At 41.7% G+C, this 17,658-nt stretch overlaps 1 protein-coding gene across 5 annotated transcripts in view; it reads right to left on the bottom strand.

The window, feature by feature from the left end:
• Positions 1-17,658, bottom strand: part of esrrga (estrogen-related receptor gamma a) — an 86,993-nt gene that overhangs the window by 50,656 nt on the left and 18,679 nt on the right. For 3 of the 5 annotated variants that reach the window (XM_050050731.1, XM_050050699.1, XM_050050716.1), the window contains exons 3-4: positions 10,540-10,964; positions 2,800-2,928 (exon numbers count right to left, since the gene is read on the bottom strand). In XM_050050731.1, the coding sequence (XP_049906688.1) occupies positions 2,800-2,928; positions 10,540-10,964 (554 nt within the window). The remainder of the gene's footprint in view (positions 1-2,799; positions 2,929-10,539; positions 10,965-17,658) is intronic. The other 2 variants (XM_050050707.1, XM_050050724.1) reach the window with 1 other exon arrangement.

Below are 17,658 nucleotides of genomic sequence, written 5' to 3'. Positions count from 1 at the left end.
ACCTGGAAGGGCTGCATGAAACACAGTAGGCGATGTTTTTTAAATATTGTGTGTGCAAATGATTTTTAGTTGAAAGAAATCAAATGTTAAACCAGGAAGTATAACAACGTCTTGTTGATTGTGTACACTGGCCTTTATAAACGTGTACTGTATGTTATTATTAGTCCAGACTGGGTCTTCTTTTACATGTTAGCATTGTGAATTTTTTTTTTTTTTATAGTTGTTTTAGTTCAGCTGAATCTTTTCCAGTGATATTATAATGGGCTGGAGTTGGGGCTTTCTATTTTAGAATAACAACTCAAGGGGAGGTTTTTAGTGTGTCTGCAGCATGCACTATTACTTTAAAAATGACAATGAATTATGAACTATGATTATAAACTAATATCCTCAGCAGAATAAAGCAAAGGTGAGGGGCTACATTTAGCTCCTTTCTATAGTTCTTGATCTTTCCCAGTTCAAAAAGAACGAAAAAGGGAAAATATAAGAAAATGGATGTATCAATTTTCCAAATGACCCTTATTCATATGTAGAGCGGGACCTCCTGTATTAAATTCACACCCACCACAACAAATGAGGTGGCTGTGGTCTGTCATGTTGATGTATATATATGTAGGCCTGGCTGTGTGTGTGTGTGTGTGTGTGCATGATATATGTGTGTGGAGCAGGGGAGCAGTGGCAACAAAAGGCAGCATAGTTCTGCTCTTTTACTGGCTGACGCACATGCTTAAGAGTTAAAATCAATAGCATGTCTACCTAGAAAAACAAAATCTAGGTAAGAAAAAAAAAAGTATTTCAAAGTGTTAAAAGGAAATGATTACTAAAAAACATTCGCTTGTAAATGACGGCTTGTTTATCGACTGGGGCGATGTGGTTTCCGTGTCCAGTAGGAGGATGCAGTCTGAGCTGTGAGACTGTCGGAGCTGCCAATAATACATGCACTTACACATGTGTGTGGGTATTTGTGGCCGCACACACATACGCGAGACAAAACAGGAGATGAGACATGGGTTCTGCCTATGTCAGATCAACTGGGAGAACAAACGCTACGACAGCAGCTTGTTGGGAGTGTGTGTGTGTGTGTGTGCGGGTGTGTGTGTGCAAAAGAGAAAGAGAGAAAGACAGAGGAGAGGGATGAGCATGCTTTTGCACTGAGGTAAAAATGGGGATGTTGGAGGTGGTTTTACTGAATTTCGTGTGACTTAATAGGTCTAAATCTTAATGTTTACTTCCCTTATAACATTTTTGTGTTTGCAAAATGGAAAGAGAATATTCTGAAAAAGCTCCAGCTTCATCAGAAATTATGCCATGGAAATTACATTTTTATGTAGTGTCTGTGTCATGTTTTGTCACTACATTTTTTTGTTTTTGTGGATAATGTTTATGCTATCATTTCATTTTAATCATGGGAAGTGTGACATCAGGCATGTGAAGTTGTCAACTAAGTAAATATTTTTACCAAAAGCTTGCTAAGTTAATAAAATATCTATATTTTATTTCTTAATACAACTGTCTACCTCAAATTGTTAGACATAACTATGTCTGAGTGGGTGAGAAGCTGCAGGTACGAGTATGAGTGTCATGGTGCAAACAGGATGGAGAGAACACTGAGCCAAGAGGAGAATGGATGGAAAAAAGGCATGAGAGAAGCAACAGAAACACAACAGTAATACTGAGTGGGAGAAGTGGAGAGAGAGAAGAAGACAGGAATGGATGGAGGGAGGGCTGGCAGGCGTCGGCAGAGGCACGCTCCCTGACCACTGTAAGGAAGGGGGCGTAGGCCAGGTCTCCCATCAATTACAACCTTGACCCTCCTCTCTTCTCCTTTCTCCCTCTCACACACTTTCTGCTTCATTCAACCATCCTCCCCCTGCCTCTCATCCTCCCCTGGTCCCTCTCCTCTGCTCCTATAAATCAATCCCCCCCCCCAGCTTTTCTCCCACCTCCCCCCTCCCACTATGCGTCTCACTCTCTCCATCGGCCCTCCTCTTCATCCCTTGCCACTCCTCTCCCTCTTTTCATCGTTGGGAGTGCAGTGGGAGTAAAAAGGTCAGAGGTGGGCAGACGAGAGGGAGAGGAAAAGGCAGAGGCAATGAGGGAGTGTGAAAATGAGAGAGTGAGTGTATTTAATCAAAGTGGTTTGGGAGCTGATAATATCTGGTTTTGTTTTTTACCTTTCTTCGCCACTGAACCGCTGAGTGTGTGTGAGTGTTGCAATAATCCTTTAATGTTCATCTCATTTAGGTAAGATAAGGATGTTGTCTGGACGTGGGACTTTGTGTGTGCACATGCCCTCAGGAACTTGTGTATAAGGAACTTAAAGGTGAACATACAAAGAGGAAATAAGAGAAGAATGTAGATATATTTCAAGTGATGGTGAGATAAAAAGACAGATAAGAAAATAAGATGTAAACACATATGTGGATACAAAATGTGGAACAGATTACAACATACTGCATTTAAAAGGAGTATCAACAATGTCTTATTAGTGTTACATGTAGCACTGTTCAACATTGGTGGCATTTGTTCTTTTTGTGTTCCACAAACTTAAGACCACATGAACCCCTCTGCTTCCCGCCCCAAACGTGATAGTGATCATCTGCATGTTTTCACTTTATCTTTAGCTAGAATTAAAAAGTTTTCTTCCGTAGCTTTAAGATTTACTTCACCATGTGCCATTGAGTGAAGCTGCAGGATTTGTTTTATGTTTTGTTCTATGGAAATCTCTGGATATCATTATCTCCTAATAGGTCTTTAAATGCTACATGTAGCACAGTTAACAGAGAAAGATAAGTAAGAGACCTTTTCCCTTACCCTCCCTCAGCATGCCCACAGTCAGACACTTCATGAAGCGGCAGGCCTGGCACGACTTGCGTCTCCTCTTGGTGATCTCGCACTCGTTGGTGGCTGGACAGCTGTACTCTATGTTGCCTGTATGTAGACATGTTGGAGGAAGACAGAAAAAGGGCTATATTTCAGACGGATACATCAACAGACAGGCAGGCAGACAAACTTTTAGACACATCATGCAGCACAGAGTAAATGAGAGACAAAAATCTAGAGACACATAATACTATAAATGTTAATGAAAGCTGACTGGTTTTGACCTTTGACTTTAAGACGGCCCTTTGAGCGACAGCAAGCACTGATACTAAACTCTACTAAACGAATCTGCTGTCTTCTGATTTGAGTTTGTGTGTGTGTGCGCGCACTGTTTTATGTATTTGTGCATGTATGAATGTGTTAGATTGGTAGATAGAGTATGTGCATGCTCCTTGGCTGGAGCCAACTGACGTTGCGTGACAAGCTGCAGTTCACTCACAGTAGCACTGATGCAGAGCCGAGGTTAAGATTATTAGACAAAGTAAGTCTATTAACTTCACAACCCTTGCCAACGAAAACAACAACACTTAAAGTGTGTTAGAGGCTGAGAGCACTTTTACTTATAATTGTCTGCAGTGTCACTATTTCATGTGTCATTTGCTACATCTTACCACCTCTGTGCTGTCATGTTTTCTGTCCTTGCTGTTCTCAACACTTTGTATTTCAGTACATGTCTAAATGAGACCTATTTCCAATCATCTGCTGTGCCTCCTAATTTCCTCCCGTTTCATATTGTTGTTTTGTTTTCTCATTTTCACCTTCACTCTCCCTCCAGTTCTGCTCATTTCCCCCACTTAGTAATTTGCTTCCACCCACTACAAAGCGAAGCAGAGTTATGGATTTGTTCGGACAGTCTGGACTTTTGCAGAATTGCTGAAACGGGCGTCTTTGTTCAGGAAGGTTTATTTATCTATATTATGTGTAACTGTGTTGAGATGTGAACCAGGGAAGACTTTGTTTCCTTCCTCCCGTGCCCACCTGACGACTACAGTACCTCAGCAAGCCAATGCATCTCCCACTGAAAGAGAGTAAACAGTGATTACTATTGACTGCTGCTGTGGAGAGGATGTTTTCTCATTACTGGGCTGATTAAGGGGGCTAGTTAGCTTGGGAAAAGGCTAAATGCACGAACACTTCCTAATGGGTAACAAGATGCTCATTAATCGGCTTTGTTAGTTAAAGTAAAGGCTAAACACGCTAAATGTGGAGGGAACCCTTGTAGTCTAATGGACACTGCTAATGGGACTAGTTAGCTCACACCCAACCTGTACATGTGGATGATACAGGAGGTGCAGAATAATTCAGCAATTAAGAGGGACACTTACTTAGCACCAGGGCTAAATGTGCTAATGACACAGAATCTGCGTAGGTTAATGGGCGGTCAGTTGTTAGTGCGAGGCTAAACAGGCAAGGGCTGCTAAATGGATAACTGCTGTAAAGAGCCACTTATAAGGCTGAAAGGCTAAATGTGTTAAACCTCTCACTCAGGAAAAAAGTTATCCACGTAGAGTGCTAATGTGGAAGTGGGAGTCAATAGACCATAATGATAATGCATGGCATTTGTTCATTAAAGTGACAGCTATGGTACAAGTAAAAATGTTTGTAAAACTTGACAGTATTTAGTATCTTACCTGAAAGTGCAGAGGACTTAAATACTATTTGATATTACAGATTGTGCACGATTTGAAAGATAGGTAGGCACTGCTGGCTAACACTAGAGATCCATACAAAGGTGTGATATAGGACTATGTAACCTATGTGTCATCCTGCTTCAGAGTGGGGGTCGAGGGTAGGAATTAGAAATGAAGGGTTTTACATCAGAATGTCATATCTCTCCCTCTCTCTGTCTTTATTTCTGTCTTTTTGTGTCTTATTGTGCACTGAGGTAGGCTTAGTGCAGAGAGGGTCTTGGAGGCTCCTATGTATAACCATGTGTTAGTTTGTATGTGTGTGTTGGTGTGAGTGAGGGGGGGATATATGAGGGCCTCAAATCCCCTGCAATCTCCTTTGAGATGTGTGTGTGTATGTCCACCTGCTGCATGACAATTGACCACCATTGTACAGGCTGTGTAATATGAATGTTAGTGTGTGTTTTTGCCTGCAATACTCTCTGAGCTGTCTTTTCTGTCACCTCTCCCTAAAGTTACACATCTAACTTGGTCTTGAGACAAGTTCAGCCTATCCCTTCTGTTAGCTTTCTTGTCTCAGTACCTCAGTTTTTTATAAGATAGTTTTACCTGAACAGAAGACAAAGGTAGAGGTCTCTGGGCCAGACTTGAAATTCAACAATGCAGTTACAATGGCATGCTCTTAGCCAAGTCATTCACTGAGACACCCCTCACCATTCTATATGAAGATATACAAACAAATGTGTAGCTGTATTAGGGCTGTTCCTTATCAGTAAAATATTCAAATCATCTGAGATTCCTCAAGTCAGTGTGCAGTGTACTTCTGGTGATGTTTTGGTCCCCATATTTTGCTGCAGAGTGAATGCTCCTTGTTTTCCCGCTGCTCTACAAGCAGTACTAGCAGCTGCGGACCCAGATCCTGGGTGAGATGAAGGCAGCTGCCCGAAAGAAGGGAGGCTCCGAGACATTATCCTCTACCTTCTGCTTAGAAGTGGCGAATTTACAACTCACAGCAACTTCATACGATACAGTCTCTGGCTTTTGTTTGATATCTAGTGTCAGCAAAATATGTTGTTGCATATCTCTCATCCGTTGTTAGCATAGTTAGCCCACATTAGCTTTGAGGGCTAACTTGGCTTGTCTGCTACACTATGTGACGTCCCGCTGAATCCTGTTCAAACTCCAACACTCTGTATGGGGAAAAAAAAGGAACTAATAGTCGAGTATTCTTAAACAGCCAAATTCGATTTGACTCACACAATTCTGAGGAGGGTACAGCCCCAATTTGTATATTCAAAATTGTATATTTATTGAAGGATTTATTTGCTCCGTTATTAGATGGTCCCACCTTCCATTTTCACTGCACTGATCACCTTTCTCATCTTCCTCTTTCCTGCTCTTATCTACCTCTCTTCTTCCCTCTCTCTTTATCTTCCCATTTCATCGCTCTATCCCTCCCTATCCCACACTTTGCCCTCCTCCTCACTCCCCTTTATCCCTCTCTCTCAATAAGGGAGTGATAGATGCAGGTTGTCAGGTGTCGCTGGACTGACGCCACAGAAACAGCAGCTGCCAGAGCCACTTCCTCCATGCTGCGACACACACACAGACACACAGACACACACACACACACACACACACACACACACACACACATACCACTAATTCCTTCCTACATCCATGTGCCCAGTCCACCCTCCCCCTTCTCCTCCTCTCTTTCTTCCATTCCTTGTTTCAACTTGTTGTTTATCCAAACTGGTGTATACTCCTCTCCTCTCCTCTCCTCTCCTCTCCTTTCCTCTCCTCTCCTCTCCTCTCCTCTCCTCTCCTCTCCTCTCCTCTCCTCTTCCACCCCATGCACTCCTCCCTGTCCAGCTGGAGGTGTTTTTTTGGTGATTACCTGCGGTTTTATTGGCTAATGGGTTGAAACATACCAATATGTCTGCCGCTGCCCATCTGAGGCTGGCCCTGCTTTCCAGCCAAGACACATACACTAACACACAACCCTGCATAAACACAGGCATATGTGCACGGGCGCACACATAAACCTGCGCTCATTTACATGGATGAGCACAAGCCCACACATAGATGCACGGGGTAACACACACCCACGCTATCTGTGGATGAGTTTGGCTTGCGTGGTAGCCAAAGATAATGTCATGACCCATTTGTTCCACTGGATCCAAGACTGCTCAGTCTGCATCCAAACAAACATTAACAGTAATACTGAAGCACATTGATGAAACAAATGAAATTTGTTTATGAAATTGCATTTGTAGATTTCATTATCAAGTTGTGTCATGTTTGGAAAATTACTAGTGTAAGATTATTATGAGTGGACAATTACATATCTCTTAATAAGAAATACAGGACATGTGTTAATTCTGGGCAAAGATGCAAACTAACGATTGCGATTTAGTCCACTCGGCCAATAAGAAATATATTAGAATGTCATTGAATTGAGTACGACTTCTCTTCCAGCTCATTTTTCCAGTATATCTCCTGGTGGCTCCAGTTTTAATATGGCTTCCTGTCCATTTGCCCACCAAACTGTTGTATTTGGTCACAACCTTTCGTGACAGCAGTCCTGCCACTAGCTTTGCCAAAGTCTTGACCCATAACCTCTAATTCTGGCCTTCCTGAGCTGCAACATGTCCACTACAGGAGAAGGGAAGATTACAAATACAGTGAAAATGAGGATGTGAGAGAGCGAGAGGGGCCGGGTCATTGCTTTAAATCTATTCAAGGTCAAAATCTGAAGAGGCTCAGATGTCAACACAGCACAGTATCTATATGTTTGCTGGGCTCTCTGTATTTAATCCCGGACTGTACCCTCACCTATGTAACCTTTAACAAGTCCTTAAATGAAATGAGACATGTGGACTGGTAAACTGCTACACACGACAGGGATGGCAGACGAATTAAGGGTTAAACCTATACACAGAGTGATTACAAGGTCATGTGTGTGGCTGTGCCTTCATGTGTGCTGGTGTCTATGTGTGAATGTGCTTCTCTGAGCTTGTGTGTGCGTGCCTCTGCCTTTATCTCTGTATGTGTTCCAATCTCTTTGTCAGGATTGGACTGTGTCCTGATCTCATGCCATAATAAACACATACAGGTCATCTCCAGGTAGTGGTGACCATCTACTGGATGTTAGACTTCCACCTCCCCCTCACATTTCCCTGTCTCTCTCTCTCCCTCTCTGGGGCTTTACTGGGAAAGCTGCTTATCGGAGGCAAAAGAAAGCAGAGACAGATAGGTGGATGGATGGAAAGGCAGATAGATGAATCCTGTCTGATATGACTGACGGACTGACTGACTCGATGGATCGATGACGGCTGGCTGGCTGGCTGGCTGACTGGTAGCTTGGTTATTGCAGTGGCATACTGACTGACAAGAGGGCTGTCCTGCTGACTAATGGGAACAAATCATTAAAGATTATTACTCAAACACAGAGTCTTCAAAGGTTTATCACTTGCTGACCATCTTGCTCACTGGGTTAACCACCATGGTGGTCATAATATTAAATTCTATGACTTTTCCCTGATTTCCCATACATAAAAATGCTCCATGGATCTATCTTTAATGGGTTATCAAAGTCTGGTGATATTGTATACTTTTGTTATTGCCATCAAGTCCCATGAAAAGACTTAATCAATCAATGAACTGATCTCACTATAAAGTATTGTCTGCGCACCCAAAGCCTCAAAACAAATTGGTTATCCATACCAACCCTGTCTCCTTGAAGTAACGTTTGTATGTTACGAAATGGGTTTGTAAATGTTGCACCAATGTAATCGTTGCCTGGATTATGTTTAGATGTCCTCAGTCTTTCAGGTACAAAAACACTGCATTCATCTACTGCAAAGGAGGTGGCTGGTGGGGAGGATGGTGGGCATAGAAAGTACAGGACCTTGACACCAGAACCCTGAGATTGCATTCAGACTCCTGTCTGTGGTTTAGGAAACAGAAGTTGGGTAATGTAAGGGACAGATTGTGATTTGGGTTAAATGTTAAAAAAATGTAATAAAAAATTGTGTATTTTGAGGGGATACTGTATCGCAAGATTGCCTATTTCGGGGAAAAGAACTGAAATATGTTCTTAGTGAACATTTTGCAGATAATTTCAGTATTGACATTTTTGCAACACACCAGGTATGTTCACTCGCAAGTTATCTTCATAATGTTAATTGAAACAGAAGTTGTTTGACATTATGTTTTCCTTAAACAAATTTACTGTTTCAAAATAATTGTATATAAATGTAATTTCTAGGAGAGTGGGCTGACCACACTGTTGCACTTGGTGACGAGTTCTTTCTGGAAGAAGAAAGAGAGTTGATCCTACAGTACTTAAACTGTAACATCCTGCTGCTGGAAATACGAGTGCATAGAAGCAGTGTCTGAAAATATCTGCAGCCAAAACCTACAGTACTTAGTATTTTAATAAAATAAAGAGACATATATTCATGACCTGTTTCTGAAGAATTACATCTTCAGAGGGAGCAAATGGACTTGTGGCTGAGTGCCACAGACAGACTGTGAGAGTCGGGAAGTACTGAGAAATGGATTAAGACACTGTTGGTTTTTGTCCTTTCATGGGAATTGTTTGCACTCACAAAAGATCAGAATATGATTAGCTTTGTTCTATAGTGTTGTCTGATTATAGAGGTAAACAGTATAATATGTATCTGCTTTAGTTGTGCTTGCTGTGGAAAGAAACATGAAAAAACACCATGAAACTCTATGCTCATGAAACTCATCAGCGAAGTTGTGCAAAAGATATATTGGTGAAATTCTATGCACCATATATTGGATGATTTTCCACGTATTGAATAAGTCATGTGAAACTAGGTTGGTTTTTGAGCTGGGTTGATTAATAAACAAATGGCTGACTTACCGTCTTGCCTTACAGCTAATTGGTTGTCTGTGAGACTGACCTATACTGTGCTTACAAGGGTGAATGAAGGATACACTGCTAATCAAGAGCTGAGTATGAATATAATATCCACAAAACTGGAGAGGATAGCCTAAATACCTGAGCATTTCATGGACTACTTCTAGCCCTAACAAGAGATGAGCAAAGGATTACTGAGCCTAATTCCTGGTACTCTTCTCATCCTGTGGATTACTGTTCTACCCCTTCTCTCCTCTAACCCCTAACCTGAACTCCTGACCCCCAGACATAACCCCTGACCTTCTTCTGACACTACGCTATCTTCTAGACAACAGGCTTATAGCTAACACGCTTCCTGTCAAGCATAAGCAGCCTGATCTGGAAATACAAACATTACCTCGAAATTACTCTTTGCTACTGATGAAGAAGAGGTCAAGGTTGAGGGTGAAAGGAGGGCGTGTCCAGGAGTTGGTCTGTATACATGAAGCTGATTGGATGCTTATATGTGAGTGTGTGTATGTGCGTGCATGACAGAAAGAGAACTGGTGAAGGAGAGAGAAATATAGACTGTGGTGGGTGGCCTGGTGGCTCACTTAGCAGGGACATGTACCACATAAAAATCTGGGTTCACATCTGGCCTGGGGCTTTTATCATATGTCCTGGTTCTAGTATAATGGCTCAGGTGTATGGGCATGTGAGACTGAGTGCATTTCATGTGCATCTTTTATCTGAAGAAAATACAGTTTATGTTTAAGGTACTATGTGTGCTATATCTGCAGAAAGGTCATGCCTTTTTAAGGAGCATATTTAGTTCAGTATGAAAAACACTCTTCACCATTAACTTCTGACCTTTTGTCCCCTGCAGCTGAGCCTATAATGTGTTCTTTTGTTGTGAGTGGTTTATGGCCTTTCATGTAGCTTCATAATGCATATTTGGAAGAAATCAAATAAAATAACTACAAAAAATCTTCTTGACAGTCTTTTAGGGCTGACATCAAGAGACTTTAACACAAAATCAATCACACCTTATAGTAATGTCTGCAACTTTAAACAAATATTAATCTAGATTCACACAGAGGCAGAAAGGTACACACATAGGGAGATAGGTATAGATAGAAAGTCAAAGTAGAAGCCAACCTTGGATGGTGCGTTTGAAGAAGGCCTTGCAGGCCTCACAGGATGCCACTCCATAGTGGTACCCTGACGCAATGTCCCCGCACACCAGACACAGCCTCTTGGGCATCGAATTCAACATGTACTCGCACTTAATCTGCGAATCTTCCCCAATAGTTGACGAACAGTCCTCGTAACGCTTTGATCCGGGGCCACCAGCGGGACCCAGGGGCCCTGCGTTGGAGCCGTAAAGGCTCGGGGAGTCTAAGCCGTTGGGGTGGCCGTTCATTGTGGACGAATAGGAGCCTGAGGCGTCACTGGAGCCACCAGGGGAGTGATGGTTTAGGCTGTCAGTCAGGGAGGCAGGACTAGACGGCTCAGTCTTTATATAAGAGGACGGACAGTTGGACTCAAGGTGGCGCTCCTTACTGGACATTCTGCAGAGAAGCCTGAGGGAGTGAGACAGGAACAAATAGAAGAAGAAGAGGAAAGTATTACAAGAAAATGTCATGTGTAAAATGTCGGTAAAATGATGGATACTTGTAGAGAAAAGAAAGAAAACCCAGAAAGGCAGAGCAAGAAGAGAAGAAAAATAGACACAGTTAAGGCAATGTTTCAAAGTCCAATTATAGCAATCATTTGTTCTAATGTTGTTGTATTTCCTCACTGTCACTTTCAATGATGGATTTGTATTTTTTCACTGAGCCGGGCAAGTTCTATAAATGACACACATACATGTACACACACAATCCATCCATCACATTTGTTATTCTTTTCTTAAGAGAAATGACGGACAGAGCTGAGCAGAGGGAGAAAGAAGGGACGAGGTGACAGAAGACAGTAAGAGACTTAAACACAAAACTAAATAGATTTTGGTTCATTAGGGGAACCATGAGCAAAATAAGAGAAGCAGAAATGCATCTATAGTTCCACACAGTCGCACAAACACACACACACATTCTCGGGGCCGACGGTCATCCGTCACTTTCCAGTCAATAGCAGCTTGTTCTACATGAAGGTAATCAGTAAGCAGCCTCTCTGCTGCTCAATCATCCCAAAGACAGCCTCACACATACATGATACTCACATACACACCTCTCACACACACCCACACCCCCACACACACACCCCCACACACACACACACACACACACACAGACTCATTCATGGTCATATTTGAGCACACACTGACGGATACAGTTTAAGAAGTTAGGGGAAGCCATGCAATACAAAACTGTGTTTAAAAAAAACTAAAAGTCTCTTCTTATCAGTGCTGAAGTATTACTGTAGTCCTCTCCTCATCTCCTGCTCTTCTCTGCTTCCCTTCCTTTCCTCCACTCTGCTTCCCTTCCTGTCTCCCTCTCTCCTCTCCTGCGTTTCCTTCTTCCACTCCCTAAGGAGGCTGACTGGTGTCTTGTTAATGGCAGCTGTAATTAACAGCTATCTTCTCTCTGTCCATATCTCTCCATCCCTCCCTTTGTCTACCTTACTATCTATCTGCCTGTCTCCCTATCACTTCCTATTCACTGCCATCTCTCTCTCCCTCTCTTCCTCTGTCCCTGCCCATTCTCTCTTTCTCTTTGCATTACCACTCTCTATTCCTCTAACCCTGCCCTCCCTCCCTTCTCTCCCTTTTCATTGTTAAAGGCAGAAAGCACAAAAGGGGTTTTTAATTAAGGCAGGATGCTGCTAAACGAGGGGCTTCTAAAGTCCAGTCGGCCTGTAAAAGATCCCTGTTCTACAGGGACCCATAAAACACAGACAGCGCCTTGACGGGGAATGAAGAGCCAGGCGGGAGAGAGGAAAGGGTGGGGGAATGGGGAGTGGATATAGACAGGAAAACAGGTAGGCAGACAGACAAACAGCCAAAGCAGACAGATGGACAGAATGGAAAAAGAGAGAAAGAGGAATTGGCTGCAGTGAGTGAGGATAACCAAATGACAGACACCTGTTTCGGAACAGTTTGGTTTTTAAAGCGCACCTATTCTGCTCACTTTCAGGTTCATACTTGTATTTTCGGTTTCTAAAAGAACATAACCTAATGCTTTAATTTTTAAAACACATTTTTGCTTTCCTAATACTGTCTGTTCTGGAGCACCTGTATTCAACCTCTGTCTGAGACTCTGGGCTTTTCGGCAGGGGGCCTAAAGAGACAGGCACTAAAACTAGTCTGCTCTGACTAGTCAGCATGTCAGGGTCTTCTGCCTTTGCACCGTCACTGCAGCCAGGGAAAAAGACTGTAGCAGAGTATAGCAGCATTTTCTATAGAGAAAAATCATCAGCAACAGCTTCTAAGCCAAACATCTTCACAGCAGGACATAAGACAGCAAGAATATGATACAGAACTGGGGAGAAATTAACAATGTCAACCCAGATTATGTTTCCCTGATGCTAGCATATAGCTACTCGGAACAGATGACCATATAAAGAAATCTGTCATGAGCTGACCACAGCTGGTCGCGAAAGTAGAAAAACACGTTGGAAATCATAAGTGCTATATCGTAGGCAACTGGACTTGCTTGAGTTTCTTAAAGATGTTTCACCTCTCAACCAAGACGCTTCTTTAGTTCCGAGCCTCTTGGATGAGAAATGAAACATCTTCAAGAAACTCTAGCAAGTCCAGTTGACTACGATACAGCACTTATGATTATCATGACCTGGATGACTGAGAATCTTCACCAACAACACACTGGAAACAGAGTATTCCGAACTGTCCGAAACCTAAGGCTTTTGCTCCCAGGGATAACTTTCACATTCGTTTACCTCATTATTTGCAACTTTGGCCATGTTTATCATGAATATTGACCACTATAACATTAGAAATATGATAGACAATAAGGAAATGCACAATAGGTCCCCTTTAATTTGTTTGATGAGTAGGAAAATGACGCAAAGCTATCGTCTTTTTTGAGCTAAACCTTCACAGGTACTTTGAGGCAAAGACCCCTTTCCAAGAAATTCAGTGCTTTTTTGAGTCAATTTTCCCTTTAATAAAGTGACATTAATAATATAAAGTACTTCATCAGATATTTTATTCTCACCACTACTTCTCCCTTCCCTTCCCTATAAGTTCCCCTAATTCCTCCATTAATCGTGGCTTTGTAGTGTTCACCAATGCTTATAAATCTGTTTATCTGATACTAAGGTTGGCCTTCAGTTTGGAAAGAGGGCGCAACGTCGAAAAAGGTTTGGACACAAGTCAAGAAAGAAGACGGAGGTAAAAAAAAAAGAGGGATGGAGAGTCGATGAAGGGATACAGGAGTAGAGACAGAAACACATATAAGGTGCTAGAATAAGCAATAAGAAATAAATGTAAATGTGGGGAAGAGTGATGGGATGAGGAGAGATCGCACAGGGTTGCCTATGTTCCAGCGGAGGGAGAGAAATACAGTGGTGACAGAAAAAGAGAGTAGAGCCATTTAAGTAGATGATGTGATGGTGATGATTTAATCTCTCCTTTTTCACTCTTTATGCTCTTTTGTGCCCCCTCCCTTCGACCGTCAATCCCTCTGAGTACCATTAAGTGAAAGAGTTTAAGTGCCAAAAGATCTCAGGCGCTTTTACCTCTTTCTCTCTCTCTCAAATTCTCATCTATCTCTCTTTCCTTCTCCCTTTACATTCCTCCGTCTTTCTTCCTCTAATATCTTTTTCTCCTGCTCACATCTTTTCTATGTGCTCTCTCTCTCTCTCGCTCGCTCTCTCTCTCTCTCTGCTTATAAATGAAAAATAATGGCAGTCGAAGGGGGAGGAATAAAAAGAATAAAAAAGAAGACATGCGTGCAGAGGAGAGGAGAAGAGGAAAGAAGATTAAGAAATCACAGCCAGTGCGCTGCACCGAGCAAGAGGTTGAATGCATTTATGTATGTATGTTATCAGTATAATTATGGCGCTATGTAACGACGGCTCAGTGCTGAAAGAGCAGTCTTATTGTGCCTGTCTGCTCTTCAGATGAGTGTGGAAAGAGAGGGAAGGGGTTGGGTCTCTTTTTTTTTTTTACCAATTCTTTATGTTTTTAGGTGTTTAAAGAGGTTTATATAACGAGGGAAAGGCTTGAATGTGTTTCTTTTTCTTTATCCACATGGGGCTCAAAGACGTGAACAGGGTGTTATGAGATGATGGCAGTCAAACACAAATAAGAGCAGATATCAGATTTTAGTTTTAGATGTTTGCTTAATTTTGGTAGAGAAGATGGGTTTTGAATTTTTATTTTCTTTAGACCGAAACATTCTGACTTAAAAAAGTTGTTTTAATAATGTAAGTAATTTTAGTTTCACGTGTACGATGTCTTACAAAAAGAAGGCAAACTGGTGGACACTTTCATCACATGTAATTTTTCTGTAGTAAAGTTGTTTTGTTTTACTTTTTGAAGTACACAACTTTATAGCAGACCACCATGAGCCTATTCCAGTGAGGACTGATAGTTAATTCCCCAAGGTTTATATTTTAGGATTAGTGCCCTTGATAGAATTGACCACACATACAGTGTTTGTGACACCAACTAGATATGAGACTGTTTCACAAACAGCCAGAGCAAGGGGACAAAAGTGGCTGTTTAGTTCCTGCAGACATCAAATATTCAGCAGGCCTATTTACCTGTCACAGAACACACACACACACACCAGAAAGATTACCACCTTCCCTTGTCTCCATTTCCAGCTCGATCCCTGTCATTTTCGCTTTCTCTTCTTTTCTATTTCTTTTTTTTCTTTTCTCACTTCCTGAAGTCACAGTGACTCATGACAGAGAGATAAATATGTGGACGCATGGTGAGAGAGCAACAGAAAGAACAGAACGATGTCTAAAAAAGAAAGGAAAGAAAAAGAAAAGAGGAAGAAGAATCTTTTTTTTTCTGTGTGTTTTGAAGGAAGGTGGGCCACTTTGGTATGACAAGCTGTCATTAGAGCAGTGGGCTGATGCGGCACCCTGACAACTGGCAGGGACAAACATACAATCATCGTATTAGAGCAACTACTCTCTGCCTCACTCTGTGTCTCTGTGCTCCTTTACTTTCTGTGTGCGCTTGCACCCTTTTATTATATACAATCTTTGTACGACTGCCTTACTAGATGGAAGCCGTAAACACAAACTGATCCTCAAACAACTCCAAACTGTTTTTGTCCCGCCCCGGGTTAAAGAAGAGAAGCAGTGTAAGTAGCTCCGTGTTGAACAGGTTTACAACGGACAGTCTGGGTGTCATTTTAATATTCACCTTTCACTACCAAATCAGAGGTTTAGATAACACTTGGTTTCTTAGTAACTGTTTGATTGTACGAATAGAATTTTATCATAAAAAAATAAAAAATAATGGTCGAACAATCATAAGATGACTGAAAATCTACATTTATCTACAAGATAACCTGTATTTACCCTCTGTCTGAAACACTCCGTTTAAGGCCCCATCCGGAAAAATCCCAGTCTACTCTGATTGGTCAGTGTTTCCAGGTCTTCCACGTCTGCACTGTCGTCATCTCTGCACCATCATTGCAGCCGGGGAATGACTGTAACGTCGCTGTAGCAGCAGTTTTTAACTTTATATAGCATAGTTGTGACATCACAACTTCACGGACGATTCCTTTAAAGGCAGTTTGTGAAAACGGACTCTATTTCTTGTTGTGATACTTTCACAGTATTTATATAAAAGACCTTAACCTACTTCAGAGTAAAAAAAATAAAGACATGGATATCTGATATTTTTACAATATGGGACCTTTAAATGTTATCCATATAATAAAAACTGCTTTTAAAATATATGTGAATGCATATTAAGAGCAAACAAAATGCATCTGACTACACCCTGACAAACTCAAGTGAATGTAGGTGTGGAGGAATGAAGCATCTCACTGCCCCGACAATATTTTAAAACCAAAAATTCCCATGGAGAAAAGCGATAAAAATGAGTAGAGAAGAATACGAGGTGAGAGGAAAAACAGAGAGGAAAGAGAAGTGGTAGCAATAGAGACAGAGAAGAGAGAAATGCTGACAATGTAGCTACCACGGGTTGGCTAATACCTTTCTATCACACCGAGCATTGTGCTCTCGATGCTGATAAGAACACACAGTCCAATAAGCAAAAAGAAAAAAGAAAAAAAAAAAAGGAGAAAGAGAGAGAGTGAAAACCTTACACAATTCTATCTAGATGATACCGGCAGTGCTTTGGGGAGGGAGGGAGGGAAAGTAAAGGAAGGATGGAAGACAGAAAGGAAAATACATTGAATTACAGAATGGGGTAAGAGGGGGAACAGGAGGCAAAAAATGCATTTACATTTCCATAGTCAAATGAATAGAACGATTTCATCAATAGACTGAATTGCTTTTTCAGGCCCTCACACTCGTGTGTTTATTTTTCTTTCTTTGCTCTAGTTCTCTCTCTATTCTACTCCGCTTTCAACATGCTGCTATCTGTGGAGGGTTGTTGAACTGCTTGTCAGCTTGTTAGTTCGATACATGCACTGGTGAGTGTGCACACACGCACGAAAACACTAACACGTTACACACGTAGGTTCAAAATGAGTAATTTAAAGCTGGTTTTGTTTAAGAATAACAGTGGGGACACATATACTGTTTCCTGGGGGCTGAAGTGTTGGATCAGAGCAGAGAAAAACTCAAACAAACGTGTAAAAATGCACGTTAAAAAAATCTTTTTCATGTGTGTCATTATGTGTGCCATTTCCTGAGTAAGTAGTAATTGAATCTGTGTTTTTAAATGTGCACTCTGTAAGGTGTTTGCGCAGCTAAAGCCTGAGAAACACAGGGAAAACAATCTGTGTGCTGCCATGTGTTTGTGGAAGTGTGTGTGTTCGAGTTGAGCTCCATAAACTCACAGTGTGTCGATGATTATAGTTGTTTTCAGGGACAAAAATGAATAAAATAAAAAATAAAAACTCACGCAGCGACAGTCAATCTAAACCACTCTCCCTCCTACTGAGCTCCCTCTCGCCCTCTTTCCTGCTCTCTTTGGGTCTCAGTCTCTCTTTCTCTCTCGCCGTTTCTACTTCTCACACACACAAACACACTCTATCATTGCTTCTCCCTCTTTTCTCGTGCATCCGCACCCTGTCACACACACACCTTACACCCCGCACAAATACACACACACACGCACACACACACACCAGGGAGCAGATCAATTGTTACAGTGTTAGT

This window comes from Epinephelus moara, chromosome 1 (genome assembly GCF_006386435.1).
Source record: "Epinephelus moara isolate mb chromosome 1, YSFRI_EMoa_1.0, whole genome shotgun sequence".
NCBI classification, from domain to species: Eukaryota; Metazoa; Chordata; class Actinopteri; order Perciformes; family Serranidae; genus Epinephelus; species Epinephelus moara.
This window is presented reverse-complemented; position numbering and strand designations above follow the sequence as displayed.